The following is a 15388-nucleotide window of genomic DNA, read 5'->3' on the forward strand; positions in this document are numbered from 1 at the left end:
GGTTTCTTCCTATTAAAGAGTTGTTTAATTTATATCAGTTGCCAAAAACAAAGAATTGTGCTTAACATTTGAATTAAGTTTATTTCCTAAAAATATATTAAAAGCATGCTGTTGTCAAAGTCATAGTCTGAATCAGAGTCCTTTGTGGAGAACATGTTGTGCCGCTGATTAAAGAGGACGCTCGTCTCAACAGTAGCCTTTTATAAGTAGGAGGGTTCAGTATATTGGAAATGACTGAATGATACAGTATACACATCATTTGTTTATTTTTAATGTACAGTATTTATGTTAAAATATTGAAGGATTAATTGAGCCTTTTTGTTGTGGTTGTGATGAACCTGTGACTTTTAATTAACCTTGCTGATTGCTGCTTTTATGCTCATATTTTTATGATGTTTCATTTTAGATTTTATCTTTTATATTGATTATTTTACCTTGTAGCACTTGATTTGTTTCAAATGTAAACTGCATATCTAATAAAATGTATTATTACTATATATTATTATTATTATTATTGTTATTGTTATTGTAATAAATCCTTTGTTAAAACTCTCTGTAGTGTGTGGTGCCCTCTGCTGGTCAGGAAGGGCATTTCACAGACGAGGGGCAGAAGAACAGAAGGCCTGATCACTCATGGTGCTGAGTTTAGTCCTGGGGAGGAGATTAGAGTTTGTAGAGCGGAGGGATCGGGTTGAGGTTAGTGGGGTGAGTAGTTCTTTCAGGTAGAGGGGGGGCATTACCATAGATGCACTGGTGAGTCAGGAGGGAGATATAGTATTCAATCCTGGTGGAGACGGGAGCCAATGAAGTGAATGGAGAATGATTGTCATATGAAAGACCTGCTGTTACTTTGTGCTGCATCAACATTATTTTAGTTTTGGTTTATTTGACAGAACAAGAATATTAGTCATCATGTGTCTCCTGGGCATTAAGACATGACTTGATTTCAGCTGTTTTAAATAAGATTAAATGTTAGTGTGCAGATTTAGGTTCAAAGAAATTATGGAGCAGACAGAAGAGACAAACTGGTTTTAATAAGTCTGCACAAACAAACTTCAGGAACAAATATTTGAGGTTGCATTAATTTGTATTGATGGTAAAACTGATTTATTTTTAAGGAAAAACAGGTTTATTAAGACAGATACCTTACAGAAACAAGTAGGTGAATTGAAGAACATTAAATCAGCACCTATGTTAGTGATGAAGTTGCAACATCACTTTTCATTAAGAGAGACAGACAAAATCAAGAGGTTGTGATATGTAGCACAACAAGCAAACAAAGCTCTATAAACTGAACTGCATTCCTACTCATGCACAGTGGCGTCTGCTGTTTTACTTGATAAGAAAGTGAATAACAGATTTGTTGGTGTAGAGTCGTCTCTTCATTTTTACTTCTTGAGCCTCTTCATCAGGTGGACACTGATGACGGCAGACACCATGATGATCAGACCAACAGAGAACACGACTGTCTTCACCAGGCACAGAGAGATACTCTGTGAACCTGCAACACAACATAACTTATCTTATTACAGTACTGACAATACAGCACAACATACAACATACTGGATGTAATAAATTACCCCAAATACTATATTGAAAACATTTTGTGTGCTTTAAAAAAGAAAATATTGACAACTTTTCTGACTTTAATGAACTGTGTTGATTAATTCTTTATTTTTGCTTTTTCCATTTAATCACTACATTTTGTTCTAATTCAAACAATCAATGTCTTTCATACATGTTCTGTAATTCATTGAAGCAACGACTACAACAACAGTAGACTGTCTAACACAGACAGAAAAACTCTTAATAGAATATTTACCATACTATTTACTGCCAGGTACTTGTTCTCATTTTATATATTTAGTATTTTGTTTTATTAAAAATAATCTTACATGACTAACTGACTAAAACATTGCTACTAAATATGTCTCATGCATATGTCATTAAGACTTTATAATATGCATATTAAATTAACACAACACAAGAATTGAGCATTTTAACCTAAAATTGAAGCCCATGTATGATCCCTCGTGCCCAAAGGTCTTTAAAAATGTTACACATGTGAACTTTAATAAACTTTGAGTGAAATAATCACATTTTGATTTGATTTCATCCATGACGCCCAACAGTCAGAATGTATTTATTGCACATTATCTTTAAGTCTCACCAGCAGTTAGAGAGCAGAGAGGCCGAATCTCCTTCATGTCTCTGGTCCAGCTGACCTGGTTGCTATGGTTACAGATGATGAAGTAGTTGAACAGGTAGACATGTAGAGAAGAACCAGAGGTTATGACCTCTGACTGCTCTCCTCCCTCCTGATTGCAGGTTTGGTTGTCACATCTAAAAGTGCTGCTGATGAGAGAGTCCTCTGTACTGCAGGTCACAGTGAGGTTACAGGACTCTGTGCTGTTAGACACAGAGTTCACTGACAGCTGAACTGGAGACACTGGATCTAGAGGACAAAAGGTAGGTGTGAAGGGTTATAAAACAGGGTAATACTGTTTATGAACATTTGAAATCTAAAGAAACCTACCTTGAATTACGACCTTGTATTCAGTTACAGGTTGGTTTTTGTCTCCAGTTATGAGTGAAGTGTAATCTCCACTGTCGTTTTGTTTCACATTCTTCAAAATCAAAGAGTGATTTTGTACAGAAAACTCAACTCTTCCTTTATAACTGTCAAGTATTTTTGTTGTTTTATCAGGAAATAATCTCACTACATTTTGACTATTATTGACTGTCCATCTAAATTCAGCAGCTTCTGGTATAATAACAGGTTTGTTAACATCCAGATGTAAATCCTTCCCTTTCTGCACAAACACAGTTGTCACAGCACTGGACCCTGTAAAAAGAACACACATTAAAATCACTTGTATGCTTTTTCAGTGACCACTGTTTTTACAAGTGGTCAATAATTAATTTCTTGCCTACCAACTACTACAGTAAATACAGGGATATTTCATCTTTACCTCTAAACAAGCAGTAGTGTCTCCTTCTTTCCTGCTGCTCTGATAAAAACCTTTAAAATAACGTGTGTTCCTAATCATGAGTTCAAAGTCGTAGCAACTAGCAGGACTTTCATTACAGATGATTCAGAATCTTCTATTTTGTCCACAATCCTCAGTTCATTAATCACAATTATAAAGTCTGCTCAGGTTTTATTACTTTATCTGCAATACAATTAAAATGTAGTATGTTTGTCCTACCTTCTAATTCTTTGCAGAGCAGAAGTCCCAGCATCACAAAGGTAAACATCATGGTCTCTGGCTGCCCTGACTTCAAAATGCAGAGGGGAGGACTTGGTGAAGAGCTTTTGTCTCACGACTTTATTTTTGCTGTCAAAACCACAAATGTACACAAGTGTCAACATGTCAACTTTTCTATTCAAACTTCCTCTTTAAGCTCTGTTTTACTGTTTGAAACCTGCTGATAAAGAATGTAGTTAATTAAATCATTTAGGTTTTGTCTAAGTAATTGAAAAGATGATAAACAAGAGTTTTATTATATATTTCAATAGATCCTGTTGGTATCTTTGCAAAGTTCATATAGATAATATTATATTTATAGAAAAATAAAGTTTTGAACACTGAATTTCACCAATGATGAGTGACAAACAGATGTGTCTAAATGTTCACATGAGAAAACAATATAGTTTAACATTCAGGTCAGATGGTAGGTACCTGTTCTCATGCAACCTTCTTATTCTGAAGGACAGAATTAAAATGTGCTGGTTTCTGAGTATATAGAGAGTGAAAGAACATTAGGTTTCCTGGAACCCATCGTCTAATGCTTTTAAAACATGAATCATAAGAGGTGATTTATTGAGACAAGGCTTGTTTTCATTTTTTAAATAAGATCTTATTTCAATATGGTGTGTAGGTTTACAGTCTAAGAAGTAATGGATCAGACAAATTGGTTTCAGTTTGCACAAACACATTTCTCGATCAAATATCTGACGCTGAATTCATTTCTAACTACTTAATTAACATATTTTTAATTTCAGATGTTAAACTGGTTTAGTTTAAGGAGAGGCAGGTTCATTAAGACAGACATCATAATGAAAGTCCCTTTACCAAAACATGAAGTTGAAATATAGAAGAGGACAACGCATAGTTGATATGTTAAGATATGGTTTAACTTCTGTCAGGTTGCATTTTTCATAAGGAAAGAGGAAATGAAGATGATGCACACGTAAAAAGTCAGACCTGAAAAATTAAAGCTAATTAAAGCTAAATCATGCAGAACCAGACAAACTGATGTTATAATTCACTGTATGTAATGTAATGTAATACATGCCCAGTGATTGATGCATATCTTCTGAATGACCAAACCTATTTTAACTTATGCATTAAAATGATATGTTACTGCAGACTTATAGATTTTTAAGTCATACTATAGGTTACATCACCTTTGAGTCAAGAGGTTGTGATATGTAGCACAACAAGCAAGCAAAGCTCTAAACTGAACTGCATTCCTACACATGCACAGTGGCGTCTGCTGTTCTACTTGATAAGAAAGTGAATAACATTTGTTGGTGTAGAGTTGTCTCTTCATTCTTGCTTCTTGAGCCTCTTCATCAGGCAGACACCATGATGATCAGACCGAAGGGGAACACGACTGTCTTCACCAGGCACAGAGAGATACTCTGTGAACCTGCAACACAGCATAAGTTATCTTATTACGGTACTGACAATACAGCACAACATACAACATACTGGACATAATAAATGACCCCAAATATGAGCTATATTAAGAGAACATTTTGTGTGCTTTTTTTAAATGTTGACAACTTTTCTGACTTCAATGAACTGTGTTGATTATTAACGACTACAACAACAGTAGACTGTCTAACACACAGAGAGTGTTGGGCAGTACCAGCGTTACAAGTAGAGTTTATTCCGAGTTCACCTCGTGAATCGCCCTGGCCGTATTTTGACAAGTTTATGTTTCTGTTGTTTTTGTTAGCTTTGGAAAATACCTGAATGTGTTTCCTTAAATATGTGTTTGATGTCACTTGTCATTTTTTGCCAGGCTGTTACTGTTTGGAGCAGGTCTTTCTTATTTTGCTGCTGGTGTTTTACAATTTGTCCTCCAAATGTGTCTTAAATGAAGCATACATGCAAACACAGGTGTACTTCCCCCACATTGAACATATACAAGTTTCTGTTTCTGTTTTTTTTTATATGACACGACCTGGCTCAAAAAGCTGTATCAAAACAGAGGAAGCACACGGTTTTAAGAGGTACCAAAGAAATATTTAATTTATTTATAACAATCCAAAACACTAAACTGAATATGCAACAAAATAATAACTGAACAAAAGAGTAACTCCAACAGAACAAAAAGGTGCTGCTGTCCTCAGAAAGCGAGAGCAACCAAATGAGAGACAGGGCTTTTATCATCCCCCACACAACACTGGCCAGGTGTATGTAGTTGTCTCCAATCAGAGCCCCGTGCTTCAACCAATCAGGATCTAAGGAGAGAGACAAAGAAAGAGAGAGACACACCAGAGTGCCCAGCACAGGCCCAAAGGACATCCAAAGGGGCTGTGACAGTTAGCTTTGGGAAATACCTGAATGTGTTTCCTTAAATTTGTGTTTTGATGTCACTTGTCATTTTTTGCCAGGCTGTTACTGTTTGGAGCAGGTCTTTCTTATTTTTCTGCTGGTGTTTTACAATTTGTCCTCCAAATGTGTCTTAAATGAAGCATACATGCAAACACAGGTTTACTTCCCCCACATTAAACATATACACACCACCTGTTTTTGTGATTATGTGAGTATGTTTTTTGTTGGTTTTTGTTGCCATGGTTTTGTAGCAGTGAAAGCACAGAGAGAACAGTTTAATAAACTATTGAACTGAACATTGTTTGCCTATCTGTTTGTCTTGCAGTTTTATTGATGCAATGACTTGGAATGAAGTTGGTTCGATGTTTAATAAAACAGATTTGATGTAGTTAAGCTACTTTTGTCATTTATTGTAGCTTAGCTTGCTACATTTCTCTGGTGGGAAGCTTGAGTGTAATGAAGCTTCATTTAATGCTCACTCAAACTCACTACATTTTCCAAGTAGCTTGCCCAACACTGCTAACACAGACAGAAAAACTCTTGATAGAATATTTACCATAAGAAGACTATTTACTGCCAGGTACTTGTTCTGATTTTATTAAGTATTTTGTTTTATTAAAAATAATCTTACATGACTAACTGACTAAAACATTGCTACTAAATATTTCTCATGCATGTGGCATTAAGACTTTATAATATGCAACTTCAATTAACACAACACAAGAATTGAGCATTTGAACCTAAAAGTGAAGCCCATGTATGATCCCTCCTGCCCAAAGGTCCATAAGAATGTTACACATGTGTGAACTTTAGTAAACTTTCAGTGAAATAATTATCTTCACATTTTGATTTGATTTGATTTCATCCATGAGGCCCAACAGTCAGAATGTATTATAGCACATTATCTTTAAGTCTCACCAGCAGTTAGAGAGCAGAGAGGCCGAATCTCCTTTATGTCTCTGGTCCTGCTGACCTGGTTGCTATGGTTACAGATGATGAAGTCGTTGAACAGGTAGACACGGAGAGAAGAACCAGAGGTTATGACCTCTGACTGCTCTCCTCCCTCCTGATTGCAGATTTGGTTGTCACATCTAAAAGTGCTGCTGATGAGAGAGTCCTCTGTACTGCAGGTCACAGTGAGGTTACAGGACTCTCTGCTGTTAGACACAGAGTTCACTGACAGCTGAACTGGAGACACTGGATCTAGAGGACAAAAGGTAGGTGTGAAGGGTTATAAAACAGGGTACTACTGTGTATCAATGTTTGAAATCTAAAGAAACCTACCTTGAATTATGACCTTGTATTCAGCTAGAGGTTGGTTTTTGTCCCCAGTTATATGTGCAGTGTAATCTCCACTGTCTCCTTGTTGCACATTCTTCAAAAGCAAAGAGTGATTTTGTACAGAAAACTCAACCCTTCCTGCATAACTGTCAAGTATTCTTGTTGTTTTATCAGGAAATAATCTCACTACATTGCGAGTATTATTGATTGTCCATTTAAATTCATCATCTTCTACAAGAACAACAGTTTTGTTAACATCCAGATGTAAATCCATCCCTTTCTGCAGAAACACAGTTGTCAATTCACTGGACCCTGTAAAAAGAACACACATTAAAATCACTTGTATGCTTTTTCAGTCACCACTGCTTTTACAAATGGTGATTAAAAAGTGAGAGTATTGCTGTTGTAGTGTAAATTTTACGGGTTAGGGTTTGACTGTTGCATTACAGCCGAAACGCATAGAAGTACAGCTTTTTTAACATTTCCTGCCCTTAAATGAAGGCATTGTATTTTGTCCAAGATGAGTGCCTTGGCGTTTTCCTATTTTCAATGCCTGTTATGTTTACATATGCCTTTTGGACTTCTGTGAAAACTGTCAGTTCAGAGCTGTAAGCGCACGCATGCACATTGACCTGTATTGTTGTGATGGCACATTAAAGTTCTGTGAACGTTATCACTGCGTTGGCCTCATCAATATACCACACCTTCAAAGCTTCCGACTCGTGGTACGAGAAGAATAAAAAACGCCATATATATTTACATCGGTAGATCAACGAATAGTAAGAGGTTGTTCGTCTGGGCAGAGTTAAATTGTCTGTTGTAATGCTAGTTAGCATTTTATATCACTGCTATATAATCTTCTGTTTTGGGACCGTCGCGTCCCCGTTTGATTGCTGACTCTGAGGAGTCTTATGTTTACTGCAAACACATTTCACATGGTGCCATATTGTGTTTATCTGGTCAGAATCAGTGTTGTTAAAGCTACCGCGAAAGGACAGTAGGTCACTTCTGTTGTTCAACAATCAGCTGGCGCACACACAGATCTTCGCTGTACTGTGTCCTGTTCAGTTTGACTTCTTTAATGGGCTAGTACCAGAAGGTGGCACAACACACAATAAGAAGATGCTTGACGTGCAATTTATGATTTTCCAAAAAGAAGTTTCAGGCAGAAAAAGTCACAGCCCAATATCGGAATAGTTTGACACACACCTGTCAGTAGATAAAAGTTAAAGTGTCGCGATGAAGAGTGATGAGAACATTTGTGGGAAACAGGTTACTAGGAAAAATCCCACTAATTTAAATGTCCACCTTCGAAGCTCTCACACAGAAGTACATGAAAAGTTCCAGGAGTTGAGGCAGCTGCACCACATCATGACCTCAACAAACACAGCAAACCTTACCTCAATGTCATGCATGTTTTCATCCTTTTCAGCTTTACATTCTTTTAATACCTGAAACGCTAAAACTAAATAAAGACTAAACAAAAACTAGTCAATTCCTCAAAATGAAAACTAAATTAAAACTACGTAATCACTTGTTAAACTAACCAAAACAAAAGTGAAATAAAGAAAACTGATAAACTAAATAAAATTTCAAAACTATAATAACCCTTGTAGCAACTAGCAGAACTTTCATTTTGTATGATTCCAGATCTTCAGTTTTGTCCACAATCCTCAGTGCATTAATTACAATTAAAAAGTCAGCTGAGGTTTTATTGCTTCATCTGCAATAAAATTAAAATGTAATATGTTTGTCCTACCTGCTAATTCTTTGCAAAGCAGAAGTCCCAGCATCACAAAGGCAAACATCATGGTCTGTGGCTGACCTGACTTTAAAGTGCAGAGGGAAGGACTTGGTGGAGAGTTTCTGTCTCACAACTGTATTTTTCCTCTTATAACCACATCAACACGTGAACTTCTCCATGCAAACTTCCTCTCTAAGCTCTGTTTTACTGTTTGAAATCTGCTGATAAAGAATGTAGTTAATGAAATCATTTAGCTATTCATCAGAAAAGCTTTGTCTCTGTCAATGAAAAGATGATAAACAATAGTTAGTTTACTATATATTTCAATAGGTCCTGTATGCATCCTTGCAAAGTTTTAATAGATATATTTATAAAAGAAGGTTTTGTATGTTGCACCAGAGTTTACACGTATTTAGGTAGGTCAGTGCACATATACTATAACCACTTCCTTTCTCATATGATGCAGTAAATTTAACATCTCTTTCATTTTCAGCCTGCAAGTGGAGTGGACATTGGTAAATGTGTAAAAACCAAACTAACACTTTGCAACCAAGAAAAATTAACCCGCAAAGTGAATTTTGCATAGTAATATTTCTGCTCTAGAAAACAGCATTTACAATTAAATAAAGAAATCTTTATTCAGACCGTATGTTTCCCTTTACCTGATATTTTGAACACTGAATTGCACCAATAATGAGTGATAGAAAAATGTCTCTAAATGCAGATTACATGAGTATATGTAAGTGTAGTATATGAGTATAGTTAGTTTCCAAACACTCAGGTCAGAAGGCAGGACGACTTCACCTGGTCTCATACAACCTTCTTCTTATTCTGAAGGAATTAAAATCTACTTGTGCTTCGACCAAAAGATTTATGAGCATTTAAATATAAAAAACCTTGTGCTGTTGCTGTTGTAGTTTTGTTTTGTTTTATTTAATTGACAGTAAGACAACATTAGGCTTTCTGAAACCTATAGTCTTGTTATGCTATTAAAACTGGAATCACAAGAGGTGATTTTAATGTATCTTAATTGCATTGAGACTGGCTTGTTTTCATTTTTTAAATAAGATCTTATATCAATTTGGTTTGCAGGTTTAGGGTCAACGAAATTATGGACCAGATAGACTAGACAAATTGGTTTCAGTCTACTTAAAATTCTAAATCAAATATCTGAGGCTGAATTTATTTCGAACTACTTTAAACTAATGAAAATATTTTACATTTCTGACGTGAAACCGATTTCTTTTAAGGAGAGGCAGGTTCATTAATGTCGCTTTTCCACTACACCTCCTTGGTACCAGGAACAACCTTTTCCATTACTATAGTACTTCCTCAACCTGGGCAGGTTCGTCATAGCACGGCTGCACGGAATTGCTGTGACTTCATTTTATATGCGACACAAACACATAAACAATAGAGGGCATGGAGGCGATGGTGTACTTGCTGCTGTGTGTGGCTTTTTGTCACACACAAAGCAAGAAAATCGAGCCGAATGGCTGTAACTATGGTTGTAACGCTGTTGCCGGTATTTAAAAATGCCGGGTTTGATTGTTGTGTGGGACGACTCATGACTCTTCCAGTGACGACTCTCTGACCAATCAGTGGCCGGCAGTCTGTTCACGTCACATTTAGTATCGGCTCAGCTCGCTTGGAACCTCACCAGAGCAGGTACTAAAAAAGCACCAGGTACCAGGTACTTTCCCTAGTGGAAACGCAAAAAAAAACGAGGCGAGTCGTGCTGGAACTGTGTAGTGGAAAAGCACCATTAGTATCGGCTCAGCTCGCTTGGAACCTCGCCAGAGCAGGTACTAAAATAGTACTAGGTACCAGGTACTATCCCTAGTGGAAACGCAAAAAAAAATGAGTAGAGTCGAGGCAGTCTGTTTACGTCACATTTAGTATCGGCTTGGCTCGCTTGGAACCTAAACAGAGCAGGTACTAAAAAAGTACCAGGTAGTATCACTAGTGGAAACGCAAAAAAAACGAATCAAGAACTGTATAGTGGAAAAGCGCCATAAGACAGACATCATAATGTCATAATGAAACATGAAGTTAAAATAAAGAAGAAGTTGAGGACGAGTCCTTAGATATGGTTGTAATCAGATTTCTGTCACGTTTCATTTTTATAAGGAAAGAGGAAATGAAGATGATGCACATCACATGCCAAGATTCAGACCTGAAGAATTAAAGCTAATTAAAGCTATATCATGCAGAACCAGACAACAACATATGTTATAATGCCCTGTATGTAATGCAATGTAAGACATGCACAGTGATAGATGCATGTCTTCTGAATGACCAATCCCATTTTAATTTATGCACTAAATATATGTAACTGAAGACATATATTAAAACATATTGTAGTCTATATTATCACCTATGAGTCTATATATTAAAACATAAACTTTGCACATGAAGAAAACATTTATTTACTGTACTGGGAATTATTTTGGACCGGTGTCACTTTTTCTGAAGACTTTCCTTTACTTTTCAACTACTTAGTATTTGTAATTGTGTAAACATGTTGCCTTTTCAACTGTCTGATGGAGGAAAGTTAAGTTTGTATTGTAATGTACTTTGTAACATGTGATAGTATGAACACTTCCTGTTCCCTTCTTAGCAAGCAGTCTCAGTCTTACATACATTTGGTATTAACGTGCGTCTTGGATGATCTAATCACACGTGGACAGCACTAAATACAAGTGTAAATGACCACTAAGATGCAGCGTGATCCGATCACTGAAACCACTTGTTAAAGTGGTCTGGGATGCATTTGATCATTTGATTGTGCCCCCGTCAAGAATGTAACAGGAAATATATATTCAATACAGGATTTGGTGCTTATTTTGGTAAAACAGGTTGTAAAAATTGAGATGAGCACAGATTTACTTTGTTATGATAAAAATTGTAATGACTGGAACACGGTTTGGACTCAAATGCACGACTGAAGACGGATCAGTTCACAAATAAGTCCAGAGAGCAAAGGCAAAGGCAGGGTCCAAAAACAAGCGTTAAAACAAGTGTTAATGACTCTGCTCCTTTTCTCTTTGTACATGCTACATGCTATCAGTTAATCAATCAAACTTTATTCTTATAGCACTTTTCATACATTGCAATGCAACACAAAGTGCTTTACATATTCAGAACAAACAAACAAACAAACAAAAATAAATCAAAACATAGGAACTCTTTTAAAAACGGGAACTCAGGATACTCAGGAAACGCTATCATAACTATTAAGAAACTGCAATGAGGATTAAAATTTAAAAATCAATACATAAAAAAAATAAATCAAATAAAGAGCTAATATAAGATTAATAAAAGATTAAAGATATATTTAAGGAAAGAATACGATAAAGTCACTATAGAATAAAGTGGGTAAAACAGGAGATGTTAGGAGTAAAAGAGTAAAAGTAAAGAAGTAAAACAGACATAAAAGGTGGGTTATGAAGAAGAAACAATAAAATAGAATTAACATAATAGTCCAAATAGTAAAACAGGCTAAAATAGAAAATAAAAGGCAGATAAATAAATAAATAAAATTCAGTTGAAAGTCAAATATAAAAAAATATTGAACTCTCTGCTGCCCTCAGGTATTCAGGAAGGCTGCTCCAGAGATGAGGATCATAGTAATAAAAATATGCCCCATATACATATATGCATACATACATACATAAAGTATAGTTACACATACAAACCAGGCGGGGAGTTCCAGTCCTCTGAAATGATGCCAACGTGGAAGTAACTTAAAACTGCATTCTATCAAATGGCCACCAGGGGGCGACAGTTTTGGTGTCAAAAGGACTTCCGTCTCTATACAAGTCAATGGAGAATTCACCAACTTCTCACTTGATTTCTAACCTCATTAAACGTTTTAAAAATGTGTTTATGGTCTCAATCGCTAGTTTAAAGCCCTCTTCAATGCAGTATTATGTTCATTTGTGAAAGTTTGGCCTCCCTGATTTTATATTTGACGATAAAGCAGGGTATGCATTAGGGCGTGGCTACGCCGTGATTGACAGGTTGATTGGTTCACAGGTTCAGGAGGTCGCCTCTTGCTCCTCCTGATGCCCATATAAGTAGAATCCGTGATTTGTTTTTAATAAACGGCAGAAGTAACGGATCAGACAAATTGGTTTCACTTTGCACAAACACATTTCTTTATCAAATATCTGAGGTTGAATTAATTTCTAACTACTTTAAACATATGTTTAACTTCAGGAGAGGCAGGTTCATTAAGACAGACATCATAATGGAAGGCCCTGCACCGAAACATGAAGTTGAAATATAAAAGAAGCCAACACATAGTTGATATGTTAAGAGATGGTTTTACTGTCAGGTTGCATTTTTCATAAGGAAAGAAGAAATGAAGATGATGCACACGTAAACATTCAGACCTGAAGAATTAAAGCTAAATCATGCAGAACCAGACAAACTGGTGTTATAATTCACTGTATGTAATGTAATGTAATACATGCCCAGTGATTGGTGCATATCTTCTGAATGACCAAACCTATTTTAACTTATGCATTAAAATGATATGTTACTGCAGACTTATAGATGTTTAAGTCATACTATAAGCTACATCACCTTTTAGTCAGGAGGTTGTGATATGTAGCACAACAAGCAAGCAAAGCTCTAAACTGAACTGAACTGCATTCCTACTCATGCACAGTGGCGTCTGCTGTTCTACTTGATAAGAAAGTGAATAACAGATTTGTTGGTGTAGAGTCGTCTCTTCATTCTTGCTTCTTGAGCCTCTCCATCAGGTGGACACTGATGACAGCAGACACCATGATGATCAGACCGACAGAGAACACAACTGTCTTCACCAGGCACAGAGAGATACTCTGTGAACCTGCAACACAACAAAACAGATATTATATTACAGAACTGACAATACAGCACAACATACAACATAGTGGATGTAATAAATTACTCCAAATACTATATTTAGAAAACATTTTGTGTGCTTTAAAAAAAAATGTTGACAACTTTTCTGACTTTAATGAACTGTGTTGATTAATTATTTTTTGCTTTTTGCGTTTAATCACTACATTTTGTTCTAATTCAAACAATCAGTCTGTCATACATGTTCTGTACTTCATTGAAGCAACGACTACAACAACAGTAGACTGTCTAACACAGACAGAAAAACTCACAATAGAATATTTACCATAATATTTACTGCCAGGTACTTGTTCTCACTTTATTAAGTATTTTGTTTTATTAAAAATAATCTTACATGACTAACTGACTAAAACATCACTACTAAATATGTCTCCTGCATGTGTCATTAAGACTTTATAATGTGCAACTTAAATGAACACAGCAATAATCAGAAGAGGCCGCTTCTCCTTTATGTCTCTGGTCCAGCTGACCTGGTTGCCATGGTTACAGATGATGAAGTCGTTGAACAGGTAGACACGGAGAGAAGAACCAGAGGTTATGACCTCTGACTGCTCTCCTCCCTCCTGATTGCAGGTTTGGTTGTCACATCTAAAAGTGCTGCTGATGAGAGAGTCCTCTGTACTGCAGGTCATAGTGAGGTTACAGGACTCTCTGCTGTTAGACACAGAGTTCACTGACAGCTGAACTGGAGACACTGGATCTAGAGGACAAAAGGTAGGTGAGAAGGGTTGTAAAACAGGGTACTACTGTGTATCAATGTTTGGAATCTATAGAAACCTACCTTGAATTATGATCTTGTATTCAGTTACAGGTTGGTTTGTGTCTCCAGTTATGAGTGCAGTGTAGCTGATTGTGTACAGAAAACTCAACTCTTCCTACATAACTGCTACTCATCTTTATTGTTTTATCAGGAAATAATTTCACTACATTTAGAGTATAATTGATTGTCCATTTAAATTCAGTGTCTTTCACTAGAACAACAGGTTTGTTAACATCCAGATGTAAATCCTTCCCTTTCTGCACAAACACAGTTGTCACAGCACTGGACCCTGTAAAAAGAACACACATTAAAATCACTTGTATGCTTTTAAAAGTGGTCATTAAAAAATGTTATTACATTTTTGTGATTTGAGAAGGAAAATAATGGCAAAGTGTCATTTAGATTAATGGACTGTAAGTGTTATTATAAATCTGGATACATTTATAACAGTTTTATGAATGATGTATAATACATGTCGGCAAAACATACTTTTCATGATCTGTTTCAAATGTTTTGCATTGTGTGACTTTGACTAGGGCTGTCCTACCAAGAGCCTCTGATTTGAACCTCATGTCGTCTGTCAGTGCATTTAAAATTTGTGTTCACAGTGTTCAAAGTTAAATGATGGACTGTTCATTAAACAGTCCTCACAAAATACAGATACTTCCTCTTTCATGTACTGCTACCTTTTGACCACAATCATCACGCAGTCACTTGCTATCTAAAAATAAACTGTAAAAGTATGGCTGCAGTTTCTCAGTCCAAAATGCCCACAACATATAACTAAAACAACATAAAACAATATTATTATTATTATTATTATTATTTTCATCATTATTATTATTTCACTATTATTTCTGATCTTGTTAAAAGGGCAAAACTGTATTCTTTGTGATTAAGTAGTTTTAGTTCAGTTTTTATTTATTTGTGGTCTTTCCGGTATTAGGCGGAAAGCCTTGATTAGTAGAAGCTGTAAAGGATGAAATAATGCTGACACTGAGGTAAGGTTTGCTGTGTTTCTAACTGTGTTTCTGACTTGAGTCTCCTGCTTCTCTGCGAGAACTTCGAAGGTGGACTTTCAGATTAGTGGGATTTTTCCATTTTAGCTGTATCCCACAAATA

At 36.1% G+C, this 15388-nt stretch overlaps 1 protein-coding gene across 1 annotated transcript; it reads right to left on the bottom strand.

The window, feature by feature from the left end:
* Positions 1-1258: 1258 nt before the first annotated feature.
* On the bottom strand, positions 1259-2878 carry LOC133991230 (CD48 antigen-like). The gene is made up of 3 exons (XM_062429721.1): positions 2537-2878; positions 2171-2455; positions 1259-1501 (listed from the first exon to the last, which is right to left on the bottom strand). The coding sequence occupies exons 1-3, from the start codon at positions 2862-2864 to the stop codon at positions 1389-1391; spliced, it is 726 nt and encodes a 241-aa protein (XP_062285705.1). The 5' UTR covers positions 2865-2878; the 3' UTR covers positions 1259-1388.
* Positions 2879-15388: the final 12510 nt, after the last annotated feature.

The sequence above is a fragment of the Scomber scombrus genome, chromosome 11 (genome assembly GCF_963691925.1).
Source record: "Scomber scombrus chromosome 11, fScoSco1.1, whole genome shotgun sequence".
Classification (NCBI taxonomy): domain Eukaryota; kingdom Metazoa; phylum Chordata; class Actinopteri; order Scombriformes; family Scombridae; genus Scomber; species Scomber scombrus.